At 32.9% G+C, this 20610-nt stretch overlaps 1 protein-coding gene across 1 annotated transcript in view; it reads left to right on the top strand.

Moving 5' to 3' along the window:
• The first annotated feature begins 1603 nt into the window (after positions 1 to 1603).
• The window catches only part of LOC129218867 (uncharacterized), a 191709-nt gene continuing 172702 nt past the window's right edge, over positions 1604 to 20610 (top strand). The window contains exon 1 of the mRNA XM_054853188.1: positions 1604 to 1667. Coding sequence (XP_054709163.1) covers positions 1610 to 1667 — 58 coding nt within the window. The 5' untranslated portion in view covers positions 1604 to 1609. The remainder of the gene's footprint in view (positions 1668 to 20610) is intronic.

The raw sequence follows: 20610 nt of genomic DNA, 5'->3' as shown, positions 1-20610 counted from the left end.
AACTTATTGTTTTTTGCTATCTTGTATACATAAGTTAACAAAAGCTTAACATGTAAAATTAGTGCTAAGTAATATTCAGCTGGCAGTCCACTTTTCTATCAGTACCTTTGTAGAGATTTTTTAAGATATATCCTTTTTTGTGTTTTTTGGTAAATTAAGAGAATATTCAGAAGAGATAACCATTTAAAATTAAAAAATGGAAATTAAAAGTACTATTCCGTAATACAGCTAGAACTATCATATTTTGTCAACATGGAATAAATGCAGCTGCTTTACTTTAAAGAAAGAACTTATTCAGTTGAAGTTTTGAAACTGGAAGTATATTGTAATATTTGATGAAACTCTTGTTCAGAAAAAAAGAAACAGAATATCCTGTTAACATGTACAATAGAATTTAAAAAGAATTAGTGTTGACATATGAAATTTCCATTTAGCTTGAAGCAAATAAAACTGAATTTTGTTCATTAAAACCAATACACTGAAAATACTATATCAAAATAATCTTAAATGCAGATCTAAAGTTGCAAATTTTAGGTTGACAAAAATATCCACTGTAACAGCATATTAGGGCCAACAATCATGCATTAAATATGATAACGAAGCTTTCAATCATTGTTTCAAGCTAAATACAAAAATTTACCATTATTTCAACTTTAAATTCTACCCTACATATGCATCATTCGAGCGTAAAAATTTAAATTTATTTTCTATCCCCACGTTTAAGGACCGCTGTACGAATGAATTTCTAGCTTCAACATGCAATGTAAATGTGTTCCTCTAAAAGAACAGACAAAATAAGAGTTGGAATCCCCCAAACATTCAGTGGATCAGGTTGTCAGTAGTTAAAAAAATTAAAATGATTTAGAATTTTAGACTAAAATGTACTTTTTCTATTTTGTTCTAATGCTCTCAATCTGCGCGGCAGCCAACAAAATGTAAATAAGAGTAGTTTCGCGGCCTTTTTGTGCAAAAACAGTATTCGACCGGTCACGTGACGAATTCACCCGGCGAAAAAGCGCGGTCGCTCTGGTCGCGACCGAAATGATCACGATCGGAGTTTGTAAACACGAGTGGGTTTCGTTCGGAGTCCCCGAAGAGAGTTTATAAACACTCCTGGTCTCGATCGGTCCCTCGGTCGCGACCGGTCTCGAGTTTAGAAACGCGCCCTTGAATCCCTGTGAAGAATGGTATTGTTACCAGAAACTATTCTTCCTGGTTGCGTTCGACGAACCTCACCGGTCTACCGGTAAGTAACCAGTTACTAACCGCGTTGTTCTATGATCAACCGGTTACTGCAGTGGTTATTATTCTAAGCAGTTGATTGGTTGATTGGAGCACGTGATCATTAGTTGTCACGTGATTAACTAACCGGTCGCTCCCGGTCGTGCTCGTCGATTAGTGAATGAAGTTCCTTCTCTAACTGTAGCTGTGACGGACATTATTAAATCGGTTATTGTGGTTGTGTTTTGATGATGACTGATGACAATCGCGTTAGTGTTGGTTTAGTATAAAAGTGTTATGATCCGTTTTTTTGTGTGTCAAGGTATTTTGGACAGATGTGTTTAATGAAACTACAGATCAAGCTATATTATGAAGATTACAAACAGAAATGGCTTATGTTAATGTTGCTGAATGGTCCCCGGAACATGTTGCCGAATGGTTAAAAGGTATGTTTGAAGAGCTCTCGCATGTAAACTTTGGGTTCTACATTGTATTTCTGAAAAAAGAAAAAAATAGTATTAAATGCCTCCAAGTTCGTAAACGCTTAAAACCTTTTTGAGTAATATTGATGCGCTTTATTGTTTTAATTTCTTTGGAAAGTAATGTTTTATTTCCAAAAAGGGGTGGGGTATAGTAAGTTTGAAGTGGCAGCTTGCGTGTGTATACTGTTTATTTTTGTGGAACTGCGGAGTATATTGGCTCAGTTTGATTAAATGATTTCGTAAATTTTCGCACCATGTAGTAAATTATAGTGAGTGATTGAACTCAAGAGCGCCCATATAGGGGGGGGGGGGCTCGAACCCCTCCCCCTAGAAATTAGAACTTCCTTGCTTTTAGTAGTACTTTTTTCTTTGCAAAAATGTAAAAACATTTCTTCTCCAGCCATTAATGAATAAGTTATTAAAAATGTCAAATATTAATGACTCTAATCTGTCCTGAAATCGGTTTCCATGGGGAAAATATCCTGCTAAACCATTGTTAAAATATTTGAGTCCCCCCCCCCTCCTTAAAATTTTGCATATGGGCGCCCATGATTGAACTACAGGGGAGAGCAGTGTTCGTGCTCAACTATCCGTAACCTGGGTCCCAGGGACCCATTAATGAAATAAATTTGGGTCCTTAGGTGGAAAAAATGAGTCCCTTAAATTTTAAACAGAAAATCTTAGCGTATAAATTAAAAATGTAAAAATATTTATACTTGGGGGAAAAAAAGGCATGAAATAAAATAAATTGGTTAATTTTGTTCTAATTTTATGTAATTATCATTGTAAAATTATTTTGAAATAATACACTTGCAAGACTTAGTTACGTGAGAAACTATTTGGTCTCAGTTACACAATGAGATTAACTCTAAATTTACCTTCGTAAAATAAAAAACGAGTGCCTCTGATTAATCAAGCAAAAAGCACTCCCTTAATCTTTGTTTTCCTGGAAATTTTTTCTTAGTGAAAAAAACGAACAGCCCGACAATTATCATTGGCAATTACATAATAATAAAAAAAATAGTTAAAAAATAAATCGTAAGCAAATGAACCCAACGCAAAAATCGCGATCGCAAAAACGAAACATTTTCTCCTATGATTGTGAAAATTGCTCATTTGCAATCTTAAATCAATATATTTGACTTGATTTTGACTCGTTCAAAATACCTGTTTTGGCTTTTGTGCTATTTTTAAAATCGCGCCAGTTTCAAAATGGCGCGATCGATTAATACCCGACTTTTGCAAGTCCAAATAAAAATAGCTCATCAGAAAAAGATGAATTACAAGAAAAAGTTAAAATGCTTTTGCAAGTTAAAATGCTTTTGTATATAATTCAACTATTCATAAGCAATTTAACAAGAAAAATTTGAAGTTCAGAACTTTGTGTTTAGCGCGATCTGGAAAATGTTTGTCATTTTTTTTCTTCCCTCCTTTTGTTGGGGATGCAAAATAATGATTTTCAAAAGTAATTCTGGTTATATGAATGCAAAATAGCTACATTTTTACTGTACAATTGTCTTATTTTAATCCTGAAGATTGCATTGAAACCACTTTACTTTTAGTCTTTATTACTGTTTTTAGGAATTTTCTCAAGATAAAAGTTGAGGGAGAGCTTATTCTTAGAATACAGTACAACGGGCTATTTATGAACTTGCAATATTTTGCTCCCTGAGCTATGCCCAGGAGGTCACTGTAGGCTCCAGTCCTATCACTAAAATTCCATTGACTGGTCAACAATTGGGGAGTGTTTGAATAGCTGATAAAGAGATAGGATCATTTAGATCCCTCTCTGTTGATTCTCCTGGTCACTGAGGATTAAAAGCATTTACTAAATAAATCTTTTAACATTTTCTCCAATTTTTTTCTAGTTCTTATCTTTTGGGTTTTCTGGGTCCCTGGGACCCGATTTTTCGCGGAAGTCGGGTCCCTTTCCCGCGAATTTGCGTAAAAAACTCGCTATAGCGCGTAAACGCGAACCTTGGGAGAGGGGGCGCATGTGAACTTTTTTTTTTAAATTTATGTAAAAAACAAACCTTTTTTGTTTTATTTTCGAAATCTGTTTGTATTTATTATAGTATTGTACCTGTTCTCTTCATAGGCATAGGAGCTGGGGGAGCTTGGGCTTCCCCTGGAATATTTCAGACAGGCTCAGCTCCCCCGGAAAAATTCTCGTACTACAGCTTTTTGCCGTACAGTTTGCCTCAAACCTGATTTCAAAAACGTTATCTGCTTTTTCTAGGCATTTCCACGCCAAAAACAACAAGCAACAAAAGCAGATGACAGATGGAGTGATCAGTGCATTTGAGTTCGCTTTCACCCTTTTCCTCCCCATATATATCATTCGAACAAATTTTTAAATTTCTTTAAAACTTAAATTTATTGTTTTGGGTGGGAAATATTGTCAAGAGAAACAACCTAAATCAGTGGCATACCTAGAAATTACTTTTCGCGGCACATATCATTGCCGTGATAAAGAAACGCAATTTCTAGAACCATCCCAGGTGAAAATTAAAAAAAAAAACTTTGTGCCAGTTATTTTGACCTATTGTAAACCGTCAGGGATAGATATTTTTTTGAAGTTATAAAACTGCAAAGATAAATATCATTCAAAGAATACTAAAGGTACTACAAGAACAAAAATTCACACTAATAAAAATCGGTTAAATCTTCATTAGACTATTCAAAAAAACCTCCATAATTGTAAAAACAGTTACAATGTAAAACACAGTTTAAACGGTGCAAGTTTATTGAAATGAAAAATTTTAAACAGATTATAATTTAAGAAGAATTTTTTTTTTTTTTTTTTTTTTTTATTCTTGTTTTTCGCTTTCTCAAAATTAAGATTTTTTGTCGCTTACAGATATATTTTCATGTTAAAATTGTTACTTTTCATTTATTATTTCAGAAAAAAGCTCTAATAATATTTTATAGTTTCTATTAAGTATTTTTACTAAAAAGTATCTGAACAATTTAATACATAATGAACATTTCCTTTTACCACATTTCAAACATACTGTTTTTCCGCCCTCCTCTTTCATTTATTCCCTTTTTCTAGTTCTCTGAAAATCACAATGTCTTATAAATGCTACGCAGCTAAAGCCCTCCTTTCCCACCAAAACTATTTACAGAGTATCTCAAATTTTGTTTTCAGGACTCCGATTTCCTGAAAATTTCCGGCAGAGAGTCCCTTAATACCTGGCCCTCCAACAACATATGATATCATATAATGTTCCGTTTTTGGGGCTTCAATTTCAAAAACTTGCTGGGCCCCTAATTTTACTAACAAATAAAAGCTACAGTCTATTTTTTGGACTACAATTTCGAAAAATTACTGGAGCGCGGCTGTCGAAACCCTTCTCTCTGATATTGAAGTAAAAAAGAAAAGAAAACAAAAAAAACGACGAAATGGAGTTTTTACAATTACAATTTTGAAAAATTTAAGAGGAAGGAACCTCTTCTGATAACATGATTGAAGAACGCTCTCTAAGACTTCAGTTTTGAAAGTTTTCCCACAGAAGAACAAACACTATACCCTTTTTTCCCCTAATTGGATATTGTCTACAATTGCGTTTTTTGGAACTTCAAATTTGAAATATTTGGAGGGCGATGTAAATCGATTCGAAAAATCGATCGAGGACAATCAATGTGTTACATCATTTTCACTAAAGTCAACAGATCTATCTATACTAATAATATAAGGCTGAAGAGTTTATTTGTTTAAACGCGCTAATATCAGGAACTGCTGGTTCGAATTGAAAAATTATTTTTGTGTTGAATAGTTCATTTATTGAGCAAGGCTATAAGCTACTTTTTTTTTTTTTAAATCAGAGTGACCGAAATATTTGTAATTGCAAATTAAATGTTTAATTGTTTAGTTCTGTGAATTCCTAATAGATGGCGGGATAAGTTAACTCATCAAGAGGGCGCTGGCTCACAGTGTCACTAGCTGCGAGGAACCATGCCGTGCGGCTCAGACGCTACGCTATTGCTGGACTGCTGTGGTCAGCGAACTGATTTTTGAAATTTGAGATTTTTTTTCGATATTCAAGTACATAATTTGATTTTGTACGATTTTTTCTATTGGGTTTTGTTTTCCTTATTTCTTCGTTTGTTTTTGTTCTTATAGTTGAAGATAGTTACTTATCTAAGTAAACAATTTGATTTGCTGTATTATTCAATATTGTTCTTTATGACGTTTTTAGTAAAGTATTGTTTTTTGGAGAAACATTTTAACTAGCAGAAAACCCGCTTCACTCGCTAAAGGGCAGGGTTACGGTAGCGTGGTTGCTTGATGCGTTAAGTGATGAACTATACAGTTGAAGGATTATTTTGAGTTTTAAAGCTACTGTTAATCATTTTATGTGTTTTGGCGTATATTTTTAAATTCCAAAGAGACTTCAATAGGTTTTTTGAAAAGGTGTGTTTTAATTGAAGAAAAATGATAGTTTCACATCAGTATGGGGGGGGGGCATAGATTTTTTTTATTCAACGGACTTCTTTTAAATTCTTAGCACAGGCATCGCCGTGCAGGTACTGCTAGTATGGTAGATATATAATCGTAGTTTTAAGACATCAACTTAAAAAAATTTTCAGGGACAAACATTTTTTCCCCTCAGCATCACCAAACATTGCATAAAACTACAATTTCAGAACTAGAATTTCAAAAAATTCCGGGGGAAAACCCCTGGACCCCCTCAATTTTTACGTGCTCATCGAGTACTGAGAGTCCCCTTTTCAAAACCAGAAGTTTTATCACCGAACCCACATGGGCAATGATATTAAATATCATTGAAAAAAATGCTGGGAAAGAGAGATAGAGAGATGGTAGCATCGATGCTAATTTCATATGAAAAAAAAAAAAAAAAAGACTGCAACCCAAATTATTTTCTGGCTGCGCCACAGCTTCTACCCATTGGATCCGTACATTTCCTACTGTGAGCCCCAGCTCCCCCTACTTTTACCAAGTTCCTACGCCTCTGGATCTCTTCAAACGTATGTGCTCAAATATTAGGGGATGTGACTACAGTATGAAAAAAAATAAAAAAACCTAAAAACATGCACAAATTGCGTGTGTTTTTACATTTCTAAATTTTAATGAGCAAAATGCAATATGAAGATTTTGAAATAGTATTCAAAAAATCAAGCTTAAATTAGTTTTCAGCTTCAAATCTTCTTTATTGACGTAACTAGGTAAATGTAATTTCTTATAGTGCTCATAGTTCTCCTATATCTCCTTTATTTTCACAATTTGTCAGATATTCTCCTATATTTCCTATATTTTCTCACTAACTCCTGTATTTTTTTCGTCGGATGTTAAATGCTACCCAAAAATGCAAAATTCTTTGATCCATTCTTCTTTCTCCCCTGCACTGTGCACTCTTAGATCTTTAATTTTAGCATATGTGTTAACTCATTAACGCCCAAATTATTTCTGCCGAATATATTTTAACGAATCTAATAAATTTGACTTATTATTGTCTCTTGAGAGTATATAACCTGAAATTAAAACATATTTTAAATTTATTTTAAAATTACAGCCTGTCCTCATTTGAGGATGCTGGGCGCTCAGGGATACGAAATCTTCTTTGTAGAAGAAGTAAATGAACTTTGTTTTAACATGTAAAAATGTGCGATTTGCATCTCATTTTAAGTTTTTTAAAAGAATTTCTTAAAATTATATTTAAATAGCTATACAACATGCACTCTAAATAAAAATTATAAATTGCAAAATTAATTCAAACTATTAAAATGTACAAGTAACAATATGAAAATAATGACTATTGACTACAAATAAGTAAAAAATGCTTTCATTTGTATTTACTTTTATGTATGTATAGTATATATATATATATATATATATATATATATATACAGGGGTCTGTCCAGGATTTTTCACAAGGTCCGTTTTTTGTGAAAAATCAAATAATTTTGTGAAAAATGAATTAATTTTGTGAAAAATCAAAAAATTTCGCAAAAAAAAATTTTTTTTGTTAAAACGAAATTTTGGAATTTAGAGATGGCACAAACTGCATCAATTAAACTTAAAGTTGAGTGTTTTCCTCTTCTATTTCGAGAAAATCATTCTGGAGTGTTTTTCTGATATTTGGCGGGGGGGAGGGGCATCGCTCTCTCAAGTATCAATATTTATCTAAAATTTTTTTGTTACAATTACTTTAAATACTGTACAGAAATATGTTATACTAGAAATATTTCTGTACAGTATTTAAAATAATTGTAACAAAAAAATAAATAAATAAAATAAAATTCAGAATAGGGGGTTTAGCATTTAACTTTTTGACCCAAGACACTCTTAAAAAGCACAGAATTTTGTTTAAAACTTATAAATTCCGTGATTTTAACAAAAGTAAAAAGGTGTTTTAATTGTTTACCTCTTAACAAAGCGTAAATATCATCAAAAATTCGAAAAATCAGATTCCCATAGCGGATGCAAAGAGATCGCAATTCTCAAAGTGAAGGCATCAAAAGTATAAAAACGGCTTGTAAAAGAAATATTTTTGATAAAATTATTTTTAAATTGCATTTTAGAGTCCTATGATAAAAATTTCATTAATATCTGTGGACATTAATATCTGTGGACACAGTTGACGCAAAAAAATAAATAACATAAACCATCTATTCAGCATTTTAATTTTTGACTCATAACAGAAAATGGAATTTTGCTTTAAAAACTTGAAATGAGAGTTCTAACAGAAATAAAGAGACTTTTCATTTAATTGCATCCTAATAAAGCGAAATTTGCTTGGAAAAAGAACAAAATATGATTCTTATATCGGACGTTTAAAGATTGCATTTTTCAAAATGTAGACATCTAAAGAAAACGAGCTGATGTGTGCCTCACATGACTTCCTTTTACTCCATTTTAATGTCATTTTCCCATTATTGGCAATTTTAATGTGATTCAATAGTTTAATCTCTAAATATTAAAAACGATGGCCAAATTAAAAGCAGATAAAAAAAAATCGCCAAATTTTCCGCCAAGTTGGCGACAAAACTTGGCGACCAAAAGACTGGCGATATATCGCCAAGTGTCCGCCAAATTGTAACACCACTTAAGTTTGCATTGATATTAACAATGATTTCCCCCCAAAAAGGTGCAAAAGACCCCCTTAGGAACATCCGAAAGCAACCAAAAGGGGAGGTGCACAACTAGACCCCACTACGAGTCTATGTACCAAATTTCAACTTTCTAGGACATACCATTTTTGAGTTATGCGAGATACATACGCACATACATACAGACGTCATGAGAAAAGTCGTTGTAATTACCTCGGTGATGGTCAAAATGGATATTTCGCGTGTCTATACATTCTTAGGCACTTTTCCGCATGTGGTCGAATCGAAAAAAAAACTCAACATTCATTTGGGGGTGAGCAAAATGGAAATTAAGGGCGATTTTTGAGTGAAAATTTTTTCGCGAATACAATACTTCCTTTTTTGTAAAAGGAAGTAAAAAAACGGTAATTAAAAGAGTTTATTTAAAGTTAATCATCCTTGTTAGTATCGAAAAATCAAAACCCATATAATTTTCTCGCAAAATAACAATTAAACATTGCACCACACCGCACCGTAAAAACGCAAATATTGACCATCTGGTAAAATGATGAGAATATTTTCTAATCAAGTCATTATAAAGGTTCAATGCCAGATGCTAAGTGGTGATAATTTTAAAGTTGGTAACCCTACCTGAGGCGATCATATTCCCCTCCCCCCTTACTATCACTTTGCAGTTCTAAGTTCATTTCGCAGATATATATTATTATTGTTTATTAAATCATGAGCGGAGAAAAGTGCTTACCAATGCCTTTTCAAAAAAGTTTACAGCAACACCACTGCTAATTAGGTGTGATAAAACAAACCACCATTATATTTATTTGGCTTTAGCAATTATTTATCGCTTGCAGAAACATCGCAAGAGTGCCGATTTTCTTTTTTTTTTCAAAATTAGCCGATTTTGTATAAGCTGATCCCCCTAATTTGACTTTTAAAAAAATCCAAAAATTATCGGTTTATACACAGAAATATGCGTTATTTTGCTTTCAGATTTGTTCTTTCAATAAACAATTTGTGAAAGAACCGATCTTGTTTATCAGAATTTTGTGAAGGGTCCGTTTTGTTTGATCGGGATTTTGTGAAAGGTCCGTTTTGGTTGATCGGATTTTTGTGAAGGGTCCATTAACGGACCCAAATATCCTCTGGCCAGACCCCTGATATATATATATATATATATATATATATATATATGTACACGTAAATATGTTTTAATACAATAAAAATACTTAGAGCATATAAGTATAAAATATTTTTAAAAATGCAATATAAAGAAGTTAAAATTTTAAATTGGGTAATAAAAAACCCAATATTTGCTTCATTTAGAATGGAATCTTGGGAAACAGGGTATGCATAAAGTAACATTACACTTATTACAAAATGTGCGTGGTTTCGAATTACATTCATCCGTCTGACATCGCCCTTTTTGAGATATTGTGCCCTATAGGATCATATCTTACATCCTCAAAAACTGCACCAGATGACGAAGAATTTTAGCTGGTCGACCTCTTTCTACACGATTGCTTTGACCCTTTTTCAGATAAGCCACAGCATTTTCACGTCGAAAGTCCTTGATCGGCATTTGTTTCTTAGTGTCATTTTTGTGCAGAGTCTTATACAAAATATAAGCATTTACAACTGCCATGTCAATCATTCGGGTAAACAAACACCAATGCCATTTCTTTCCCTTTATGGATATTATGTGTTTTTCCAAGTACCAGTCATGCTGATCAACACCTCTCATAAACGTGTTGTATTCTCGTATTATCTTTGGTTGAGGGACAGACACTATTTCTTTTTGAAGGGTGTAAGAATTACGGCTCATGCTTTTTTTTACTAAGTCAATCCCCAAGTCCTCATAGTCGGACCAGTAGTCTCTCTCACTAGGCAGTACGTGGTATCCAGAAAATATTAAAAATCCTATAAGTATCATCAAATCATTTTTAGATAGAGCATAGTCTGGAGAATATTTTTTATTTCAGCAGCATACATAAGGGTTTCCCTTAGAATGAGGTCATAAACTTCTGGAGTAAAATTTTTTTCAAATGTTTCTAACTTAGTTGCCATATGTCTGTGTCGTCCCCTAAAAATTCATTTGCTTTTATTTCTTCTTTCAATTTTGTGTACTGTGGTTGACTTTTTATCCAATTAACTTTTTTCTTCTTTTCCCTGCATTTTTTTTGGTTGGTGGAGGCATACCATAGTTCTCTTCTACATCACTGTCGTCTTTATCTGTAATTTCAATCTCCACAGTACTTGTGATATCAGATATTTCCGGTAAATTTGTGCCTTCATCATCAATATCCTCTTCATCTGTGAGCTCATCAACTTCAGAGGGAATTGAAATTATGTCTGCTTCAATTTGTTCTGAGAACAAATATTCGTGAGCTTCTTCAATTGTAAGAAATTTACGAGGCATACTATTTTATAATACTTGCGTATAATATTCGCGAGTAACAATCTTAAAATAAAAAGAAAACTTATTTTTGATGTCTAAGGTGTTTTGAATCTAAACAGAATGCAAATATGTGCTTAAAACCTCCAAATAATTAGCGTCGGAAAAATTCTTTTGATTTTGCCTTCAACGCCCAGCGTCCTCAATTGAGGACAGCAATATGTTATGTAATATATAAAACAAAAAATGAGTGGGAAAAGATTTAATTATATTTTATATGTTCAATACAACTCTAAAGGAAGGCAACTATATAAATAATATTAAAACTTACCTTGATAATTTTCGGTGTAAAAATTCAAAAAGAGCAGGCACATGTAGCATTAGAAAAATCGAAAAATGGCGATCCAAATAACAACACTAAAAAATAACCTCAAAAATGTGGAACTGGTATAGAATATCTATAGTGCTGTCATCTACCCTCAGAAAAATGAAATTACAGTTTTAAGTTAGTTATAAAGCTTTTAAATAATTATTTATTGGCTGTCCTCAAACGAGGACAGTGGGCGTTAATGGGTTAAACTTCTGTTTGATTATTTTTATGAAATATATGAACTTGCAACTTTCAACTTGTTTTCAATTATTATTTTAATGAGTTTACTTTGTAATTTTAATAGTCTTTAAGCCTACTGCTGTAAAGATTTTGAAAGCTTTTAATTTTCTTACATGTAGTTCAAATGACCGGTTGTAGCTCAAATGATTATATTTGAAAATGCCTTGTGCAGATTTTGGTACCAATTCAACTTTGAGTACTTCAAATGTTTCAAAACTTGTAGCTCGCTGAAAAATGTAACTATCTCAATGAAAAAAGTCATTTTACAGGATTTTTTCTTTTTTTTTTCAAATATGTACTTATTTTGTGTGTAGATTTTCCAATAATTTCAGAAATTGGTCTTCATCTCAGAAAAGTTTTTTTGACTCATTTTTTTCTATCTACTCTGTTATGGTTACAAATTGGGGAGAATAATGGATGGTTCTTCCATTTGGGCTCTTCTAACACCCCCTTTCGTCTAGCCACTATAATGTAACAATTTCTCAAAAACTAAACAAAATCCAGTTTTAACATTAAAAAATAGGAGAATATATGAATCAGACTTGCTGCTTAAATGAATCAAGCCTATGACACTGACCTTTTCCCACAAACGTGATCCATTAGTGCAGTCTTTTTTTTTTCTTTGCCTTTGTTTAGTAAAATCAGTTTTTTTCTGTAAATAATGAAACAAGGGGAGGCAGAGTGTTGCACACTTTTTGTAATAATTTTCTCATGGTACGTCCAACAAAACCAGTGAGACGAGAGACATGGAGTCGACGGGACTTTTCATTGTCACTGTTAGCAATGAAGTACCAATATCAAGGATTATGGGTAGATTTATGACATCAAAAAAAGAATGTCCAAATTAATTATTACCTAGTTTTAGCAATCAATAGATGCATTTTTCAAAGCACGTAAGGTAAAATTTGAATTTTGTAATTGCTTTTTCATGCCGTTTTGTGATAAAATTCTTAAAATAATCGGAGAATTGATATTTTTAGTATGCGGTATACTTCTAATGATATCTCGTTTGACCAAAAATTTAATAAAGTTCTCTGATATTGTTTGTAGAATTCCATGTTTAAAATAAAAAAGAAAAAAGAAACATGCTCACAGAATTTTTCCTTATTGAATCAAAATTGTTTTAAACAAACATGACTCATATGAGTGACGAGGTACAAAAATTCATTTGCTCTCACATCTGCGACTCTTCACATCGCTATGACATCATGCATAATAGAAATGTAGTATTGATACTGGTTCTCTGATTTGTATTGTACAGTGCTCCAAACACTAAATGCTATACTTTTTCAAAATTCCTATATATTTTCTACCAAACTCCTATATATTTTTCCTTTTAAACTCCTATATATTTTGCTATCATACTCCTATATATTTTGCTATCAAACTCCTATATTTTTTCTTTTAAACTCCTATATATTTTTTCCCACTTGCTATGAGCCCTTTTTCTAATTGCTTCAAAGTTTTTTGGGAAATGGATCATAGTGCTGTCACTAAAATATAATTCTTTCATAATTTTGACATTTTTTTATGTTTGGGAAAATCAAGTTCTATGTATGTGCATTGCTCTTTCCGAAGTACTGAAAAAACTATGGGAAATAAATAAGATAAGCAAAAAATATTGTTTGTGTAATATGAGTTAGAAAAGTTGCTCTGGTGTTGAAAATGGCTGTCATAGGATCAGTGGCTAGAGCTTAAGAGAAAAAATTTTTAATCCCTGAAAAATAAGCTGCTCAAAAAGTCAACAATGGTCTAGAAATTATGTGATTCTGGTATCATTTTGCATCGTTTTTTAAAATTTGATTTCAAAACTGATATTTAAAATCCTGTGTCCTATCAATGTTATACATTTTTTTGAACTGTTCAAAAAGTTACCAACTAAGTCCAAATTCTTTCTGTACATAATCAGCATCAACATTTTTTCTCATTGTTCAAAAGTTTCTCCTGATCTTAATTCAGGTGTTTGAATATATTCTGCACCCTTGCTATTAGAGGCGCACCAAGTATTTCTTTGGCCGAGTACCGAGTACTCGACCTTTCACTACTCGGCCGAGTACCGAGTTACAGAGTGTTTTAAGAAGAACCAACGACACACACATGATGAATTTTGAACTTATTGGAGTAGTAGTATAGACCTTCATGGCCATGTAATAGAATTTAAAACAAAATTCCAGGTGAAATTTAATGACACATTCAGGGGTCTGTCCAGGATTTTTCACAGGGTCCGTTTTTTGTGAAAAATCAAATAATTTTGTGAAAAATCAAATTATTTCGCAAAAAAAAAAAAAAAAAAAAAAAATGTTAAAACGAAATTTTAGAATTTAGAGATGGCACAAACTGCATCAATTAAACTTAAAGTTAAGTGTTTTCCTCTATGTCGAGAATATTATTCTGGAGTGTTTTTTATATCGTTCTGGACATTTAGTGAGGGGGGGGGGGACATCGCTCTCTCAAGTATCAACATTTATCTACCATTCTACATTATGTTAAATTATACTATAAACATTTCCGTACAGTATTTAAAATATTTGTAACAAAACAAAAAAATAAATAAAATAAAATTCAGACAAGGGTTCAGCATTTTTAACTTTTTGGCCCAAGAGACAAGACTCTTAAAAAGCACAGAATTTCGTTTAAAACTTATAAATTCCGTGATTTTAACAAAAATAAAAAGATATTTTAATTGTTTACCTCTTAACAAAGCGTAATAAACATCAAAAATTCGAAAAATCGGATTCCCATAGCGGATTCAAAGAGATCGCAATTCTCAAAGTGAAGGCATCAAAAGTATAAAAAACGGCTTGTAAGAGAAATATTTTTGATAAAATTATTTTAAAATTGCATTTTAGAGTCCTATGATAAACATTTCCTTAATATCTGTGGACACAGTTGAAGCAAAAAAAAAAAAAAAAATTAAACCATCTATATCTATCATCATAAAAGAAAATTGAATTTTGCTTTAAAAACTTGAAATGAGAGTTCTAACAAAAATAAAAAGACTTATTTGCATCCTAATAAAGCGAAGTTAGTTTGAAAAAAGAACAAAATATGATTCTCATATCGGATGTTAAAAGATTGCATTTTTCAAAGTGCATCATCTCAAAAACAAAAAAACAAAAAAATAAAAATAAATAAAATTAAAAAAAAAAAACGGTATTTAAAAGAGTTTATTTAAAGTTAATCATCTTTGTTAGCATCGAAAAATCAAAACCCATATAATTTTCTCCGAAAATAACAGTTAAACATCGCACCGCACCTTAAAAACGCAAATATTGACAAGCTGATAAAATGATGAGAATTTTTTCTAATCAAGTCAATATAAAGGTTCAACGCCAGACTCTAAGTGGTGATAATTTTGAAGTTGGTAACCCTATCTGAAGCGATCATATTTTCCCCCCACCCTTACTATCCTTTTGCAGTTTTAAGCTCATTTCGCAGATATATATTATTATTGTTTATTAAATCATGAGCGGGGAGAAAAGTGCTTACCAACACCTTTTCAGAAAAGTTTACAACAACACCGCTGCTAATTAGCTGTGATAAAACAAACAACAAGCATTATATTTATTTGGCAGTATCAATTATTTATCGTTTGCAGGAGCATCACAAGAGTGCCGTTTTTTTGTTTTTTTTTCTTTTGCAAAATTAGACGATTTTGTATAAGCTGATCCCTCTAATTTGACTTCAGAAAAGGTTCCAAAAATTATCGGTTTATACACAGAAATATGCGTTATTTTGCTTTCACATTTGCTCTTTTAATAAACAATTTGTGAAAGATCCGATCTTGTTTATCAGAATTTTGTGAAGGGTCCGTTTTGGTTGATCGGGATTTTGTGAAAGGTCCGTTTTGGTTGATCGGGATTTTGTGAAAGGTCCGTTTTGGTTGATTGGGATTTTGTGAAGGGTCCGTTAACGGACCCAAATATCCTCTGGCCAGACCCCTGACATTATTTAAAAAATTTAGTTTGTGTCAAAAACTTTACAAAAAAGTTATTTTCAAAATTAACAATAAACAAATAAGTAAAAGGTAAGATTAATCAAATTGGAATTAAAATAAATTGTATCAATCTATTATAGTCAGGGTTCCCACGGTCCTTAAAAGTCCTTAGAAACTCCTTAGTTTTGATTTTGAAAAATAAGGGCCCTTAAAAGTCCTTATTTTTGGTTAAAGGTCCTTAGTTCTCTTTCCAGGTCCTTAGTTTCCACTACTGTTCGCAATTTAAAAATTTTTAATTGTCAGTGATGATAAAGTTCTTCTTTCCTCACACCTCTTCCTTTCGCCTACATTGGGACCCTCTTCTTCGAGAGTTTCTGAGTGTAGACGAAGAACGTGTAGGGGGGGGGGGGGACAGTATCTTCATTTCCACTCTTGTTAGACTGGGAATTTGGTAGCAATCCAGTCAACACCGTGCTTTTGGATCGTAAAGGGGAAATACTAGGTTTGGATTTGGATTAGCAGTTGAGATGTGTTGACTATAACGGATGGCAATGGCTGTTTGGTAGTTCGCCACCTTATCTCTGTTTTCTCATTCTATACCCAGGAAGTACAGTGAAATTCCGTTACAACGAATACCAATACAACGAAATTTCCGTTTCAACGAACTATATTTTCAGTCCCTATATAACTACTACTACATTATTTGAATTCCATTACAACGAAATTCCCGTTACAACGAATAAAATTTGCAGTCCCTTAAAGTTCGTTGTAACGGGATTTCACTGTATAACAGATTGTTTTGTCTCAAGTTCAATGAAACTATTATCGCGGATTATGCTGGGGATCCCTTTAGGGCCTTTGTACACTCGGAGTAAACACACGACGCGACCGATAAGCACCCACTTCATAAAACCTCATTAGACGCGGGGGGTACCCAAATCATCAGACAAGTTCCAGTGTGAACTGCTCTGGCAACTTAACATCAAATGATGATCGAGATGTGTTATGAATTTTCTACTGTAAATTTCCGGTACTATTTTTAATGTTGCCTCATGTTTAAAGCATGTAATTATTTATTTTTTTCAGTAAAATGAAATATATATATTGGATGCAGGGTCGGACTGGGTCCTCAAAAAGGCGCATACCCCAATTTTTCTGAAGGCGCATGCCAATGGGGGGGGGGGGGGTCACGGAAAGGATATAGACGATCATTTTAGGGGAGCAATCAGTGGCGGATCCAGAAGATCCTTTGAGAGGTGCGATTGAGTAATTTATTAAGGGGGGGAGGGGGACTAATGAATAAATTTTTTAAAAAGTTTAAGAACTGAAGCATGTTTTTTTTTTTTTTTTCGAATAAGGTGCTTCGTTCAAAGAGTTTGAATGAAAGTTATAAGTGTTTCGAGTATTACACACACAAGAATAAAAAATTGAAAAAAGAATTTTTACTAATATTCTAGATCTATTATCTAAATTACACCCTTTAACTTTTGATTCGTTTGAAAACTTGTGAAGTTTTTTCAGTTGTTATTCAGGTCCTCAACTGTACTTTTTTCCTTATAAAAGAAAGGTTGCAGCACCAAAATGGCATCTCTTTTTAACAGTTTACGTACCGAACATAATGAAATACTAAAATTGAATTTGTAAGTAAAATTTGAAGATTGTTTTGAATTTATTTGTTGATTGAGTTTTGTTTAATATTCGCCCAAAGGAAGGAGTGTTTGCAGGTTTTCTCCCGAAAAGTTTTGTTCGGAACGCATTTTTAGACTATTTGGAGGTTAACAAGTGAAAGGGAGGTTTGGGGGTCCCGTTCCGGATTTTTTTTTGAAATTTAAGGGTATATTTTGAAAACACAATAATTTGCTATCTTTGTGTTCTTGAAGGGAAAGATGAGAGACATGTGTTCACCCCAGTCCTTTTATGATAACTTCAAAAACGCAAGTATTGCTAAAAAGGTTTTTAGTATTGGGGGGGGTTTCCCCCGGAAAAAATTTTGGAATTGAAGTCCTAAAAACGCAATTGTAGGCCATCTTTGATGAAGTAGCAGAAGACATGGGGTTCAGAACTTTTCAACAGAAACTTTTCGATGTAGGAGTTCCAAAAACGCTGTTTTAGACGATCTTTGAATGATGTTGAAAGATGAGGAAAAAAAGACATGGGGGCTCCTCTCCGGAAATTTTTTGAAATTGAAGTCTCAAAAACGCAGTTGTAAGCCATCTTTTATGACGTAGGGGGAAGAAACGGGGTTTGTAACTTTCCATTGGAAATTTTTGGAAATTGGAGCTTTGAAATACAATGGTCAGCCATCTTTGGTAGCGTAAAGGGAAGGGATGGAGTCAGGAGTAAACCGGCAAATTTTCAATATTGAAACTTCAAAAACATAATGTTAGTGGGTCTTCATTAACGTTAGGAGAAGGACTCGAGATCGAGGGCTGTCCCCCGGAATTTTTTCGGAATTAAAGTTAAAAACGTAATTGAAAGCCGACGACATTTTCGAAACGATGTCGATTAACGACATTTTCGAAAAAAATTTCGATTCCGGCGATTTTTTTCGAAATTACTCCAAAAATTCAAAAGTTTTGATAATCTTCGATGGCATTGGAGAGAGGGGGTTGCGGGACTCTCCCCTGCAAAATTTTTGGAATTAAAGTCATAAAAACACAGTTGTAGACGATTTTTTGTGATGTGTTGGGGGTGGGGGGGGGAGAGTTTGGTGGACCTTTTCCTGGAATTTTTTTAACACAATTTTAGACAATTTTTGTTTATTTGGGAGAGGAGAGATTTTGTGGACTTCCCATTGAAATTGCAAAATCTTGACTGTAGGCCATCTTTGTTAACTTTTAGGGGAAGGCACGTTCCACTAGTTTTTTCAATCACGTGCCAAAAACGGCAATTTACAAGAAATAATGAATAAGTACATTCGGAATTTCGGAACTCGCCCAGTGATTTGATTTCGCATCTTCTGAGTGATATTTTTTCCACTAGGCGACATTGATGTCAAGTGATCATTATGTTATAAAAAGCGCACTGCTCCATTTCTATACGAAATTCAACTTTTCCACTATGAAATTCATTAAAAATAAGAGTAGAAAAACTCACTGACAAACGCCTAGACAACTGTATTCAAACGGCAACCAGTACCGACTCTACCAATAATAATAAACTTGTTCATGTAATTCAAAAATGCAGTTTTAGACTAACTTCGATGATGCTAGAAGATAAAGAGAGAAGGTCTAGTGGCCTCCACCTCCAGAAATTTTTTTCAATTTTAATCCTAAAACGCTATTGCCGTCCGTCTTTAATGACGTTAAGGGAAAAAATGTGATTCGAAACTTTCTTCCAGAACGTTTTCGAAATCGAGGTTCTAGAATAGGCAGTCTTTTTGATTGAAGATTCGTAGGTCTCTCCCTTTTCTTTTTTTTTTTGAAATAAGAGTCTTAAAAACGCTCTTGTTGGTCATCTTTGGAAACATTACGGGAAGGGAGGGGAGGGGATAGAAGGAACTTTTCCCGGCAATTTTTCGAAATTGAAATTCAAAAGACGGAAAAGTTTTAGACGATAACATTAGGGAAAGCGGGCTTGGAGGAAAATTTTCGAAACTTCAAAATGAGGGGAAGGTATAAGAGCTTTCGAATCAATTAGGAAACTTTCGTTCTGAATTTGCAAGACAAGTTTTTATTTTTGTTTTTCAGCGAAGGCGTTTGCATTGCATTTCATCTTAAAAAGTTGGAAGGGCGCACCTGCCCTCGGGCAGGTTGGCAGGCGGGCCAGTCCGAGCCTGATTGGATGCCATACTATTCTAGTGTTCAATCGATTTAAGCAGTAATGACTAATTTTGTATGTTTATATTTCAAAATATAAAACATATTTCAGAGCTTTAACTTGGTTTATTTTATCTTAACTGTTTGTCTTGAGAGAAAACAGAGAAGTAAAATAATAATTATAATTAAATGCTGTTATGATTTGTTTTGAAGCTGATTTGGGGTCCTAATCTCATTCTGTAGGTTGAAAAAAACAAGTCTTTAACTAATGATACTATGCAATAAAAAAGACCATTGTGACGCAACTCTAACTGTGCATCACGCAATACTTCCATTATATACTGTCAGCCCCACTTAATCGGGTATCGGATGAACGAATATTCGCTTATATGAATAAAATCTCCTGGAACCGAATATTTCCCCATAGACGCAATGTTAAAGATCTCCAATATGAATTTTTAAAAATAAGTACCGTAACATATTAAGTACCAAAAAGTAAGTAAATAAGAGTTAAAGAAAAGAAAAGTCAATAGCATAAAATAAATTATTTTGATTAAACATTTTTTTTTAAAAAGTAAATATTAAAATGTTTATCATAAATGCAAAAGTTATTGAATGTTTTGTACATACTAAGAGCTAATTAATTGCTTTTTATTTAATCATTTTGGTACTCTTTGTCATTTAGTGAAATCCATGTAAGCATTTTTTTACGCAAGATTATGAATTGACCTGTTTTGTTCTTGCATATCATTAATGTATGGGCTGTATAATGTGCTTTTTTTTCTGCAAGTTGTTGCCTAAAAAAATCTGCTGCATATTGTACTCTAATATAAAAACATTCAGTGTTCAACATAAAATTGCTGCCAGTTAGGAATTGACAAAGGAAAAAAAAGTTCAGATCACAAATTTTATTAGTTTTGAAAACCTGTTTGGTTTAGTTAAAAAGTAATAAATATTTTTGGGTCTGGTTCTGTAATCTAATGATGACTAGTTAAAGTGTTATTTTTTTTGGGGGGGGGGGGATTTTTCAAACTGAAGGGGGTTTATATATTCGTTATATGTATGCAATTAAAAAAAACATTTAACATAAAATTGAGAGGAAAGATATTTTTCCCTGTTAAAAGAATTTTGTGCTTTAA

The sequence above is a fragment of the Uloborus diversus genome, chromosome 3 (genome assembly GCF_026930045.1).
Source record: "Uloborus diversus isolate 005 chromosome 3, Udiv.v.3.1, whole genome shotgun sequence".
Classification (NCBI taxonomy): Eukaryota; Metazoa; Arthropoda; class Arachnida; order Araneae; family Uloboridae; genus Uloborus; species Uloborus diversus.
This window is presented reverse-complemented; position numbering and strand designations above follow the sequence as displayed.